This window comes from Mesoplodon densirostris, chromosome 1 (assembly GCF_025265405.1).
Source record: "Mesoplodon densirostris isolate mMesDen1 chromosome 1, mMesDen1 primary haplotype, whole genome shotgun sequence".
Lineage (NCBI taxonomy): Eukaryota > Metazoa > Chordata > Mammalia > Artiodactyla > Ziphiidae > Mesoplodon > Mesoplodon densirostris.
The window spans coordinates 211,556,485-211,571,619 of record NC_082661.1 but is presented as its reverse complement, the minus strand read 5'-3'; the positions used below and the strand labels follow the sequence as shown (position 1 = coordinate 211,571,619).

The 15,135-nt window shown below is 37.7% G+C and overlaps 1 protein-coding gene across 7 annotated transcripts in view; it reads left to right on the top strand.

Annotated features, from left to right (window-relative positions):
• The window catches only part of FAM13A (family with sequence similarity 13 member A), a 332,218-nt gene that overhangs the window by 135,896 nt on the left and 181,187 nt on the right, over nt 1-15,135 (top strand). For all 7 annotated transcript variants that reach the window (XR_009533983.1, XR_009533982.1, XM_060115146.1 and 4 more), the window contains one exon: nt 10,630-10,704. Coding sequence is in view for 5 of the 7 variants with exons in the window: in XM_060115146.1 (XP_059971129.1) it covers nt 10,630-10,704 (75 nt within the window). In the remaining 2 variants the exon portion in view is untranslated. The remainder of the gene's footprint in view (nt 1-10,629; nt 10,705-15,135) is intronic.

Here is a 15,135-nt window from a genome sequence, read left to right as displayed (position 1 = left end):
GAAGTCTGAGTGCATTATGCTTCCAGCTTTGTTCTTTTTCCTCAGGATTGCTTTGGCAATTCTGGGTCTTTTATGGTTCCATATAAATTTTAGGATTATTTGTTCTAGTTCTGTGAAAAATATCATGGGTAATTTGATAGGGATCACATTAAATCTGTAGATTGCTTTGGGTAGCATGGCCATTTTAACAATATCACTTCTTCCAGTCCAAGAGCATGGGATATCTTTCCATTTCTTTGAATCACCTTCAGTTTCCTTTATTACTGTTTTGTAGTTCTCAGCATATGTCTTTCACCTCCTTGGTGAAGTTTATTCCTAAGTAATTTTTTATGCGATTTTAAAAAGGATTGTTTATTTACATTCCCTTTCTGATATTTCATTGTTAGTGTAAAGAAATGCAACTGATTTCTGTGTGTTAATCTTGTATTCTGCTACATTGCTGAATTCATTTATCAGTTCTAGTAGTTTTTGTGTGGAGTCTTAGGGTTATCCATAATATATTAATATAGCATCATGTCATCAGCATATAATGATAATTTTACCTCTTCCCTTCCAATCTGAATACCTTTTATTTCTTCTTCTTGTTTGATTGCTGTGGCTACGACTTCCAGTACTATGTTGAATAGAAGTGGTGAGAGTGGGCATCCTTGTCTTGTTCCAGATTTTAGCAGGAATGCTTTCAGCTTTTCACCACTGAGAATTATATTGGCTGTGGGTTTGTCATAAATAGCTTTTATTACGTTGAAATATGTTCCCTCTGTACTCACTTTCATAAGGATTTTTATCATGAATGAATGTTGAATTTTATCAATTTTTTTCTGCATCTATTGAGATGATCCTGTGGTTTTTGTCTTTTCTTTTGTTGATGTGGTATATCACATTGATTGATTTGCATATGTTGAACTATCCTTGTGACCCTGGGATGAATCCAGTTAGGTTGTGGTGTATGATCTTTTTTATGTGTTGTTGGATTTGGTTTGGTAATATTTTCTTGAGAATTTTTGCATCTATATTCATCAAAGATATTGGCCTGTAATTTTCTTTTTTGGTGGTATCTTTGTCTGGTTTTGGTATCAGGGTGATGGTGGCTTCATAGAATGTCTTTAGGAGTATTCCTTCCCCTTCAATCTTTTGGAAGAGTTTGAGAAGGATCAGTATAAGTTCTTCTTTGCATGTTTGGTTGAATTCACCTATGAAACCATCTGTTCCTGGATTATTGTTTGTAGAGAGTTTTTTTTATTACAGATTCTATTTCACTACCAGTGATCAGTCTGTTCAAGTTTTCTATTTCTTCTTGATTCAGTTTTGGTGGTATGTATATTTCTAGAAACTTGTCCATTTTTTTCTAGGTTGTCAAATTTGTTGGCATATAATTGTACAGTTTCTCTTATGTTTTGTGTGTGTGTGTGTGTGTATTTCTGTGGTATCAGCTGTGATTTCTCCTCTTTCACTTATTATTTTGTTCACTTGGGTCTTTACTCTTTTCTTCTTGGTGAGCCTGGCCAGAGGTTTGTCAATTTTGTTTACTCTTTCAAAGAACCAGCTCTTGGTTTTATTCATTTTTCTATTTTTTTATCTCTATTTTATTTCCTCTCTGGTCTTTATTATTTCCTTCCTTCTGCTGTCTTTAGGTTTTCTTTGTTTTTCTTCTAGTTCTTGTAGGTGGTGGGTTAGGCTGTTTATTTGAGATTTTTCTTTTTTCTTGACGAAGGCATGTATTGCTATGAACTTCCCTCTAAGAACTGCTTTTGCTGCATCCCATAGATTTGGTATGGTTCTGTTTTCATTGTCATTTGACTCAAGGTATTTTTTAATTTCTTCTTTGATTTTATCATTGACCTATTGTTTTTTTAGTAGCATGTTGTTTAGTCTCTATGTAATCATTTTCTTCTTGTTTCTTTTTCTGTGGTTTATTTCTAGTTTCATGTCATTGCAGTCAGAAAAGATGCTTGAAATAATTCTCTACTCCTAAGTTTGTTGAGGCTTGTTTTGTGCCCTAATATGTGGTCAATCCTAGAGAATGTTCCATGTGCACATGAAAAAAAAATGTTTTCTGCTTTTTTTGGATGTAATATCCTGAAAATAGCAGTAAAGTCTAATTTGAACCACCATTTATTAAACACCTACTGTGTAGCAGTTAGTATTCTGTGAACTGGAGCTATAGCATTTAATTTTTTTAAAAAAATCTCTGCCCTCGTGGACTTTGCCTCTTTAGGAGGGGGACACAGACAGTAAACAATTAAGAAAATTAATATGACATTTGATGATACATTCTGTGAAGAAAATTAAAACCATGATAAGGACTTGAGATTAATGGTGTATGAGAGGAGAGAGGGAAGTTGGCATCACTATTTTCTATAGAAAATTGAGGGAAGCCCCTCTGAGATGAGTGGAGATCACAATGACGTGGTGGAGCAATCCATATAGACATGAGGAAGAAGAGCATCCCAGGCAGAGGGACCAGCAGATAAAAAGGCCTGAGTCTGGCACTCGCTCACTCGCCTCTGACAACAGATTCAAACCCCTGTGCAAATCAGTAAAAAGTAGAGCTTCTTCAAGACTTTGAAACAAGAAAGCATGGTGGGCTAACATGCACATATATTAAGAATAGATCTGAAATCACCAGCACAACATATGGACACCTAAACCAATCTTAAACCAGTTGTTACTGTTACAGAAGTAAAGCAAGTTGAGAGTAAGTGGGGAGAGCTGATTCTGATGAGGTTGTTACAAAAAGCCTCTCCAAAGATGTGACAGAGGAGCTGAAGGAAGAGAAAACTGTAATGGATTGTAATAATAAGATCAGAAGTCTAGATTCTAATGTTTAATGATGCTTAAATCTTTAACCATCTCTTGCTGTATTCATTCTCATTCCTTTTTCTTTAATCAGAAATGACTGGTTGCCATTCTCTGTAAAACAATTTTCAACATTCTCTGTAAAGCAATTTTAAAAGACAATTAAGGTTGTACTTGTGACTAGTATAGTTGCCGTTTATAAAGTAAAAGTAATGAGTTCAAAATATATCTGAAACTTAACTACTTCTCACCTCTTCCCTTTATATTTCCCTGGTCCAAGCCCAAGAACTACAGATTTCTTCCCAAAAGTTTACATAATGAAAATCTGTTAAATGCTATTTTAATTCAATGTGTTCCCTTTATTTATGTAAAGATAACATCGTATTACTTTTGAGTTTTAAGAAAACATCCTGTTCATTTGTTATAGTCAGCCAAATTAAGATTCATTTTGCAGATACAGTTGAATTAAAGTGGAGACTTTTATGGTATTGTAAAGAGTGGTCTGCAGTCTGCCAATGGCATTTATTGGATCCTGGTTGTGTGCCAAGTAGCAGTGTGTTATGTAGCTTTTTCCTGTAGGAGGCCTTAGGCTTGGGCTGTTACACCCACTTGTAATCGTATCAGCATTGCTCTCTATCATCTCTCCAACCCACTAAATTCGATCAAATCACTTGTGTGGTTTGATTCCAGCATACCAATTGCAGCTCTCTGACAACTTCTGCCTGTCATAATAACAGCTTCTTTGCCACCTACCCTCACCCATTATTATATTACCCAGGTAGTAAGAAAATGTATTATTGTCTGATTCTCAATATCATGGAGATCCATCACATTTCTTTAGTGGTTGGAAATTAATACTAAAGGCAAGGGAAATGTAAGAGTTGACATTATTTTCTTTATTCATTCAAAAAACGCTTATTAAATACCTACAGAATGCTGGGGGTACACTGAGCAAATCCCTACCCACGTGAACCTTAAAGTCTACTGGAGGTGATGTACAATAAATAAATCAAAATGTAAAACAAAACTGTGAATTACAAATTAGAATAAGTACTGTGCTTGAAGTAAAGCAGGTTAATAAGAGAAGAGAGTAATCAGGGGAGCCCCTTTATATGAGGTTGTTAAAGAAGGCCTCTCGGAGGACGTGACATAGGAGCTGAAGGAGGAGAATATACCAGCCATGCTAAAGAAATGGTGGAGAGGCATTCCAGGGAGAGGGAATATGAAGGACGAATACTTGAAGGCAGGAAAGTACTTGGAGTATTCGAAGGTAGAAAAGGTGGCCATTGTGTCTAAGGCATAGTAAGGGAGGGGGCAAGTGGTGTGAGATGAGGTTAGACAAGAAGACAAGTGGTAGATCATGTGAGACTATGTAGGTTATGGTAAATAGTTTGGATTTTATTCCGGGAGTAATGATGAGACATTGCTTGAGGAATGACATCATCTGATTTACGTATACAAAGCTTATAGAAAGCAGGATGATTGAAGTAATTTAGGTGAAAAATGATGGCTCTGACTGGGTTGGCTGTGTACATAGAGAGAAGTGAATGAATCCCAGTTTACTTTGGAGAGCGCTGACTGGACTTGATGATAGGTTTGATGGTGGGAGGTGTGGGAAAGGGAGGAATCAAGGTTGATACCTAAGACATTGGCTTGAGCAACAGGGTACCATTTGCTAATCTGGGGAAGAAACTCAAGGACTGACATAAATTATTTTGCTGATAAATCCAAATCTCAGGTTTGGACATAAATTTAGGTGCTTCTTAGACAGCACGGTAGAGTTGCCAAGTAAGCAGTTAGACTTAAGTAGCTTAGGAGAAATGTCAAAGATAGTGATACAGATTTGGGAGTCATTAGGATATTGGTTGTATTTAAAAGAAATGAAACTGTTCTGAGATCATTGTATCATTTGGGAAAAGAAGAATTCTCTACATCAACCCTTGAGTCACTCCATTTCATTCAACTATTTATTCAACACATATTTATTGAGCTCCTACTATACAAGGCACTTTTCAGTGGCATTGTAGTTTTAGTCATGAGTAAGGGAAACCAATTATTTACCTTCATAGAACTTCTACTTAGTAGAGGATACACAAAACAAACCAATAACCAATAGATATGTAACTTTATTGTATAGAGAAGAAGCAGCAGCCAAGGAGATCATGTGGAGTTGGTCAACGAGGTAGGCAATTTTCCCCTCTATCAGTGATGATGTGGCAGCTATTGTAAGGAATCACCTGGGTCAGATGTTGCTAACTGAGTAAGATGGAAACCAAGCTGTGACTGTTTTCAGCACTTTCTGTGGCTAGTGACCAAAAAAAACAAAAAACAAAAAACACAGATTTGGGGGCACTGAAGATGAAGAAGTAGATATGGTGAAGACAGCTGTTTTGGAGGAGTGCTCTCTAAAGGAAAGCAAACAACATGGGACCACAGCTAGTGAGAGAACTAAGATTAAGGAAGTTGTTTTTTTGGTGGTTGTTTTTTGTTTTTAAAGATAATTACAGAGCATGTGTGTGATTATGGGAATGATCTAGTGGAGAGGGAGTGGGAGGGGAGAATTGAAAGAGTGACGTCCTTGAGAAGGTGAGAGGAGATGGGCTCAAAGGTGGTGTGGAGGGAATGGCTGATTAGGACCAGAATCTTCCATTGTAACTGGAGGGACGTAGAGTGGTTTGTAAATTTGATGGTGGCGTAATGAGAAGCTTCTCTGATGCTTTTTTCCAATGAAGCAAGAATGGAAGGAAACGGGTTTGAGAAGAGAGGAGGAGACATGAAATATCATCTTGGAGAGTGGAACATCATGTTACTAAAGAAGTATAGCAGGATTGCTGTGAATTAGAGAGGGTTCATCCAAGTTCATTCATTCATTTAACATGACACCGTCAACCAATTCTATAATTTTTTTCCAGCCACTTTCAGTTGCTCCATTCCCAGCACAGAGAAGGCATATAACCAGATTCATCCAAGGTTGTCCTTTTGTGAAATAAATGCAGTGATTGACGACAAGAGGCAGAAAACGAAGGGCATTAGCAAAGGAATGAAAGGTCGTGAAGTGTAAGCTGATTAAGGAGAGAATTAAAAACAGGAGGAATGCACAAAGGGATTGTGAAAGGTTAGGAAAGGGATATTGTTCATTGATTTGGTTTACTCATTCACCACAACCGTTGAGCTTCCACTGTGTGCCAAACGGTGTTCTAGGCCTTGTGGATGTGTCCGTGAGTGATACAGGTCTTCTCACAGAGCAGGGTGAGATGGACAGTGAAGACTTAAAACTACTAAATGTTAAAGTGAGATATTGCTGAGCGCTCTGAAGAAATAGAGCCCCAGTGGGAGGGGCAAGCAGTGGTGATTCAGATAAGGTGCTCCAGGGAGGGAGTCCTCTCTAGCAAAACTGAACGGAGACCCGGATGAAGTGTGGGCACGCAGTGTGAACAGCTGGAAGCAGTGGGCTAGGCTGAGGGAACGGCAGGTGCTTTTCTATTTTTTATTGTCAATAGTAGGTGAATGGAAAGGCCAACAAAGCAGCGACAAACAAGGTATTTTTTCCTTCCCTATTGTATTTTTAAATGGTGTTTTCGTGATACAGCGGCTTTAAGCAATTGGTTGTTGCTCAAGTCTTTAGAGTGGGCAGTCAGTGCAGTCAGAAGTCTCGTTCAAGTAGAAATGTTTAAAATAAATATAAGTATACCCTATATAATATATTCATGTCTAGTTTATCATTCCATTCTCCAGTGACCAGCATTGGAATGCCACACATAATAATAGGGTTCAGTTAACCTTTGAGAGAATTTCCATGCCCACATAATACTTACAAACACAAAACATTCCCCCTTCAAACCTTTGCAGAGAAGTTCTTCTAAGGGGAGAGTTCAAACACAAACCTGAGGTCTCTTCCCTTTGCCCTGGGAATGTGGGGATTTGCTTTAAAAGGCTTTTTTAAAAAGGTAGACATAATTCATGTACCATAAAATTCACCTGTTTACAATATGCAGTTTATTGGCTTTTAGCATGTTCACCAAGTCGTACAACCATTACCATTACCTAATTCCAGAACATTTTTGTCACCCCAAAAGAAACCCCATGCAGACTGGAGCTATGAGATGTAACTATACATTCCCTCCTCCTCCCAGGCCCTGGCTACCACTAATCTACTTCCTGTCATTATTTGCCCATTCTGGACATTTCATACACATGGAATCACACAATATATGTCCTTTTGTGTTTGGCTTCTTTCACTTAGCGTAATGTTTTCATGGTTAATCTGTGTGATTAGCAGGTATTAGTACTTCATTCCTTTTTATAGCTGGACAATTTTCCATTGTGTGTATACACCATATTTTTTTTTTAACTGAACAACAGTTGATGGACATTTGTGTTGTTTCCACTTTTTGGCCATTATGAATAATGCTACAGTGAGCACTTACGTAAAAGTTTTTGTGTGGACATATGTTTTTAATTCTCAGGTATATACCTACAAGCATAAATTCTCAGGTATATATCTACAAGCATATACCTACAAGCATAAATGCTACAGTGAGCACTTATGTGAAAGTTTCTGTGTGGACATATGTTTTTAATTCTCAGGTATATACCTACAAGCATAAATGGCTTTTTAAAAGCACAACTTTAAAAAGGCTTTATCTTTAAAATATTTCTCATATTATGGAGTTACCATACTATATCTGTTTTAAAGCAATACATTAAGTTATTACCAGTTACTTATTTAAGGTACTAGCTGAATTACTTAATTTCCCTCCAGAAATCCGAGTAACATTGGCCCTGCAGGAAGTGTGGCCTGTGTTCTATAGCTCACTGCTATTGCATGGGTGCCAGTACTCCAGCAGCATTCGGATGGGGGCATTGGGAAGGCAACCCTCAACAGGATGTGGCTTAACTTTTTTGTCAATAAATATTGCTTCCTGAAAGAATCATAAGATCATAAAGTCTTGAAATTTAAGAGCTAGCTAGGGTTCTTGGAGCTCACCTAATCCAGTCCCTTTGTTGTACAGATCTTTAAACTGAGGGAGAGGTCCAAGAGGTTAAAATGCTTGCCTGGGGCTTCCCTGGTGGCGCAGTAGTTGAGAGTCCGCCTGCCGATGCAGGGGACACGGGTTCGTGCCCCGGTCCGGGAAGATCCCACGTGCCGCGGAGCGGCTGGGCCCGTGAGCCATGGCCACTGAGCCTGCGCGTCCGGAGCCTGTGCTCCGCAACGGGAGAGGCCACAGCAGTGAGAGGCCCGCGTACCGCAAAAAAAAAAAAAAAAAAAAAAGCCTGCCTGGCTTCCTAGAGCTGGTTAGAGAACTAGGATGGTGCTGTGACTACTGAACTTCACTTTGACTCCACTGTCTGAATTTAAAGTCATAAAACAAAAAATAAATGTAATCTATGTAGGTGGCATTTTCAGTTAAAAGTTTACAGAAAATGCTTTCAGAGCATTTTAGGGAAAAGCTATCAGCCTTATACTTATTAATTCACAGGGACACGGAGGCAAAATAGGAGTGATTCTGTCACTTTTAAAGGAAACACCACCACTTTTAGTTTATGCATAAGGAAGAAAGAATTAGAGGCATTTATAAACTCAGACAGACATAAACAAAGGTCGCCTAGTCCTATTCACTTCCCTTAAGAGTCGGCCTTTTTTCTTCTCATCACATTCTAACATTTACTTACCGGTAGTTTAAAAAGAGGTATAAGGATTATACCTAATTATATTATCCAAGGGTAGCCAAGTTACGCAACGGATTATGCAGTTAATCACTTGAACCTTTTAAATGTCATGCTGGATATAGTTTATCCCTCTCACAGTGAGTCAGAAGCGGGAATGGGTTCATTCACTATTTCCAGTAAACAGCTTCCCAACAGCAGGTGGTGTGACTGGTGGGAAAGGGTAGGACTGGAATGCACACTGATTTGGACATCTCAGAAATGTACCCTTGGTCCTTACCCAGGGCTGTGCACGAGGCCACAGGCAGCTGAGAGTGTTGGCCGTGCTGCAGCTACCCCTGCCCCCACCAGCTCACGGGAGGTTCATGATCCCCTCCGAGTCTGGGAATATTGCTCCCTAACACAAAGCGGAGGACAGGTAGCCTGTACAGCCCTGTGGTCCAGGCATGGGTCTCGGCTCTACCACTCTCTGTGTGATTTTGGGCACATCACCTCAGGATGCACACCCCTCATCTCTAAAATTAGGGGCGTGGATAGAGTAGTTGATCATTAAAAACTCTCTTGGCTTTAAAATGCTCTGGTTCTGGGCTTCCCTGGTGGCGCAGTGGTTGAGAGTCCGCCTGCCGATGCAGGGGACACGGGTTCGTGCCCCGATCCCGGAAGATCCCACATGCCGCGGAGCGGCTGGGCCCGCGAGCCATGGCCGCGGAGCCTGTGTGTCCGGAGCCTGTGCTCCGCAACGGGAGAGGCCACAGCAGTGAGAGGCCCGCGTACAGCAAAAAAAAAAAAAAAAAAAAAAAAAAAAAAAATAAATAAATAAATAAAATGCTCTGGTTCTACAACCTAGTCATTTAAGCTGTCAAGTATATTGGATGAGAAGTAGTATATAAAGATGATAAGAGCTCAGGCCTTAAAGTTCTTCAGAACCATCTTTGAGTCCTGTGTGACATTAGGCAATTAACTTAACTTCTGTATGCTTTTGGTGTGTAATACTTAAAAGGGGAATGATAATACGATATAATAATAGTACCTAACTCATAGGGCTGTTGAGGGGGAAATGGCATTATGAATGCAAAGTCTTTAGCACAGTGCCTGACACATCCTATGATTTAGTAATTATTTATTAGTAGTAAGGAGTATTGTTATTTTCTTTAGGGACATTTTATCCTGATAATATACTGTTCCCTTTAAAAATATAAGAATGTAACTCCAGGAAATTTTAGTAATATTATAAAATGTGTAGAATAAAATTTTGTTTAAAAGATGATAATTAACCCTAAAGTAAATTGGAAAAAGACTCATTATTTAGATGAGTAAATGGTAGACATGATAGGGGAAGAAATGGGATGCAGAGGTGAAGGTTATGGAGCAGGTAAAAGAGATCTGACTTATTTTCTCCTTAGCTTTATTGTTGACTATAATCTTCCTCTTATGTATTTTCGTTCTGTGTTAATTTGGAGATAGAATCATCTATGGAAAATTGACTCAAGTTAATGGCTATTCAGAAGTGAGGCCCTACATTATTTTGTAAAAAAAACAACAAGATTGTTGTTTTTATTTACCATGTAGAAATAAATAGTAAATCTATCCAACCGCAAGTAAGCTGCCGCCTTGTAATCTCTGCTCTTATTTTTGCATGTACTGTTTTGGCGTGAACCAAGGACTTTAGAAGCTTAATAATTTTGTAAACAGATACTCGGCTATTTTTTCTCAGGATATTGATACGCAGCTGTCACTATTCGATACGTATTATGAACAATGTGAAGGAACTTGTTTATGATAAAACATTTACAGAATCAGAACCCATTTGTAAAATACTTGGGGAAAGTTGGAAACTTCAAGTTTGGGGTTGATATCTTGGAGAATTACTATTCAATTCTCCAAAGAAGAGGTGAGTTGTCTGCGGATATGTAAATGACATGATAGCGTAGATGAGATTTTTAATAATCTCTGAATATATATGTCCTGTAGGTCCCATACCTACTCCATCACTGTCTTATGTTACTTCACTGATGTATGTGACAAAGAAGAAAGGAAACGTTTTGACTGCTCACTCCAACTTCTGATATGAACAACTCAATCCAGAAATGCTTTTCACTACCTTGTAATTTCTGGTTAGGGTAATGTTCTTCGGTCTCTAATGTTTCTTTTATACTTCTTTTATAGGAGGCCAATTGTAAGAACATCCTTCTAACAAAAGACTTCGTAAGAGACACACAAAAGCCATCTCCAAAAACCAAGGTAGGTTATGTCTGCTCTTTAGGCTATCGTGTGAAACGTTTAGAAAGACTGTTTATCTTCTTGGGTTTCCATGCCTGTGGCTTGCATTTCCCTCAGCACCACACCTCCTTTTTTTTTGGACCTAGTGGTCTTAAATATACTTCTTTTTAGCGTATTTAATCCAAGGTTATATTCATCCAAAAATGCTCAGGACACTCTTATTATTTAACAGACAGTGATTTTTTTATGTTTTTTTTTTTTACCCACTAACTTTTTAAAAACTTTATATTAGAGTTGATTTACAATGTTTTGTTACTTTCAGCTGTACAGCAAAGTGATTCAGTTATACATATACATATATCTATTCTTTTTCAGATTCGTTTTCCATATAGGTTATTACAGAGTATAGAGTTCCCTGTGCTATACAGTAGGTCCTGGTTGATTACCTATTTTATATATAGTAGTGTGTATATATTAACCCCAACCTCCTAATTTATCCCTCCCACCCCACACCTTTCCCCTTTGGTAGCCATAAGTTTGTTTTCTAAGTCTGTGAGTCTGTTTCTGTTTTGTAAATAAGTTCATTTGTATCATTTTTTAGATTCCACAGATAAGTGATAGCATGTGATAGTTGTCCTTCTCTGTCGGACTTACTTCACTTAAGTATGATAGTCTCTAGGTCCATCCATGTTCCTGTAAATGACCTTATTTCATTCTTTTTTATGACTAAGTAATAGTTCGTTGTATATATGTGCCACATCTTCTTTATCCACTCCTCTGTCGATGGACATTTAAGTTGCTTCCATGTCTTGGCTGTAGTAAATAGTGCTGCAGTGAACATTGGGGTGCTTGTTATGTTTTTGAATTATGGTTTTCTCCAGATATATGCCCAGGAGTGGGATTGCTGGATCATATGTTAGCTATATTTTTAGTTTTTTTAAGGAAACTTCATACTATTCTCCATAGTGGCTGTACCAATTTACATTCCCACCAACAGTGCAGGAGGGTTCCCTTTTCTCCACACCCTCTCCAGCATTTATTGTTTGTAGACTTTTTAGTGATGGCCATTCTGATTGCTGTGAGGTGATATCTCATTGTAGTTTTGATTAGCATTTCTCTAATAATTAGCAGTGTTGAGCCTCTTCATGTGCTTTTGGGCCATCTGTATGTCTTCTTTGTAGAAATGTCTGTTTAGGTTTTCTGCCCATTTTTTGATTGGGTTGTTTTTTGTTTTTTTTTTTTTAAGATTGAGCTGCATGAGTTGTTTGTATATTCTGGAGATTAATCCCTTGTTGGTTGCTTCATTTGCAAATATTTTCTCCCATCCTGAGGGTTGTCTTTTTGTTTTGTTTATGGTTTCCTTTGCTGTGCAAAAGCTTTGAAGTTTCATTAGGTCCCATTTGTTTATTTTTGTTTTTATGTTCATTACTCTAGGAGGTGGGTGCAAAAAGATATTGTTGCGATTTATGTCAGAGTGTTATGCCTATGTTTTCCTCTAAGAGTTTTATAGTATCCAGTCTTATAATTTATATGGAAACACAAAAGACCTCAAATAGCCAAAGCAATCTTGAGAAAGAAAAATGGAGCTGGAGGAATCAGGCTCCCTAACCCCAGACTATGCTATAAAGCTACAGCAATCAAAGCAGTATGGTACTGGCCTAAAGACAGACTTATAGATCAATGGAGCAGGATAGAAAGCCCAGAAATAAAACCACACACCTATGGTCAGTTAATCTATGACAAAGGAGGCAAGCATATACAATGGAGAAAAGACAGTCTCTTCAGTAAGTGGTGCTGGAAAAATTGGACAGCCACATGTAAAAGAGGAAAATCAAAACATTCTCTAACACCATACACAAAAATAAGCTCAAAATGGATTAAAGACTTAAATGTAAGACTGGATACTATAAAACTCTTAGTGATATTTTTTAGTAGACAGTTTTACTTCTGCTCAATCAGAATTGTTTCCATTGTATTCCCTGTAATATAGAGGACACTCAAGTATAATGGAAGGTTACTTCTGGGGGTAAAATAAAATGTGCAACTGTAATTTTTCTTTTGCAAAATAGAAATCACTTTACTGATTTTTTCATAATTATAAAAATAACACATGGTCAGTGGAAGGTATGTAAGCAAATTTTAACAAGAAAAATAAGAACTATCATACATATGACAGAATAAAGGGTCTAATGTGTAAAATTTTGTTTTCTTTATTAAGAGAATTCCAAAATGCACATAGCTGTTTTGCTAGTGAAAAGAAAAACTCCATTAACCTAAAATATATCGTGAGAATTTATTTGATCATTTGTCCAACCAGAAGAGTGATTGCATTAGTTTTAGAGCCCCTTTCCAAATCTTAAATCTTTTGAGTAGAACTTCTCCTATTTACTAGGTGTATATAATATTCCTAACTGACACTATGATATTTATATAGCTACTTTTTTTCCCCAGTTCTAAGACGAAATGTCCTCCAAACTTTCTTGTGTCCATTGTAGGCAAAATTTTATTTTATTTTATTTTATTTTATTTTATTTTATTTATTTATTTATTTATTTATTTATTTTTTTGTGGTATGCGGGCCTCTCACTGTTGTGGCCTCCCCCGTTGCGGAGCACAGGCTCCGGACGCGCAGGCTCCGGACGCGCAGGCTCAGCGGCCATGGCTCACGGGCCCAGCCGCTCCGCGGCATATGGGATCCTCCCAGACCGGGGCACGAACCCGTATCCCCTGCATCGGCAGGCGGACTCTCAACCACTTGCGCCACCAGGGAGGCCCTAGGCAAAATTTTAAAGGATTCTTACCTCTGGTTTTAATTGCAGGTTATTATAAAAATAATTGTGGCTTTCTTTTTAAAGTTAAACCAAGTGAAGTAATGAGTCATTACTTAATACTTAGGGTAAGATACTACAGTTTATTTTTTAAAGAAATACAAACATCTTTTTTTATAAAACTTACTCCACCTTAATTTTTTTTTTGGAAAAATTTTTTAACTACTATGCATTCCTTTCCAGATTCAAGCTATCTTCTGTATCTTCTTCACTGAAATATTTGTGTATACAAGCTTACAGAAAACTAATTCAAATGTATAGTAGAAACTTTGTTTACTGTGAATTAATAAAAATTCAGTGTCAAAAATATACTCACCAAGTAAATGCATTTAAAAATATAGGATTTGCGGAACATTTTTAGGTAACATTTGCTCATTAACTCCAGTTATATTGGAATATACCTACTTTTAGGTGAAGACTTAGATGAATCACTTCATAAATGAAAGATCATCTTGAAACCTGTCATAAAAACTGTTTGAAGAGATTCTATTACTATTATGAAATTAATCCCATTTGGAATATTTCAGGCATATAGAGAATCAAGAATTAATGTGTATTGATTATCCTCTATCAGTCTCACTGTATGGTTCATGACCAAGCTAACTCAATAGAGAAATTGCTTCACTGGTTAATCTGTAGTTTGTAACTTTAGCTTCTCTGTGGTCTTGCACGAGCAAGTTTAAATTTACATGAGCAAACTAATCTTTGCTTAGCTCTGCTTAGTTTAGAGGTGATTAAAATCCTTGTTATTTCAAATCCCCAGAAATGAGGTAGAGCATGTGAGTTGCAAGAGATGATAAGGCACTAACTCTTTCACCAAGATTGTATCTGAAGATCTTTTTTTCCGCCAGTTGATCTTTGAAAACTGAAGCTGAAAACACTTTCAAATATAGTTGGTATAAAACAGACAAACAAACAAAATGTGGTTGGTGTGTCCTTTCTAGAATGACTTAGTGAGCTGTGAGAATGATGTGTACCCTTGGTACTAATGTTACTTCATTTGGCCTCCATAGCTATCTTTCTCAGACATCTCTAGTTACAGCTGTATGTGTCTTGAACAGCTAAGCATTTCTGATCCCTGTATAGCTAGAGATGTAAAATGGTAATCCAGAAATGGCATTTGTCCACTGGCTCTGGAGATGTCTCTCTAGTCTAAGCCATCTGTCCCCATCTGTGTTCCCTCTGCTAGCTGTTTTCTCTGCTCTTAGGCAATGGGGAGAATTGTATTTCTGTCCCTTATATAGGAAAGCCTCTTCTTGATCTGAGTCCAAGCTGGAAAAAAAAAAAATGATACCTCCATTACACAGTGCTATGACACTTCCTGGATGAGCAATGATCACCAGCCCTGCTAGCTCAAGGGCATGCTCATATAACCATTTCATGGCCAATAACTGGGTAGACTACATATGCAAACAAATAAATGGAATAGATGATACAGAAGGGAACATCAAATAGGTTTTTAAAGAGGTGTAGAACATAGGCCCAGCTCCTTGTAACCTACTATAATAATGATTAGAGGAGAGGAGACAGTCTTTTTCTACCTAACACAAGTGCAAATGGCTCTAAATAAGCCTCACAACCCATATTCATTGGTCACAGTATAAACCCTGAAGAAGATCCAGGA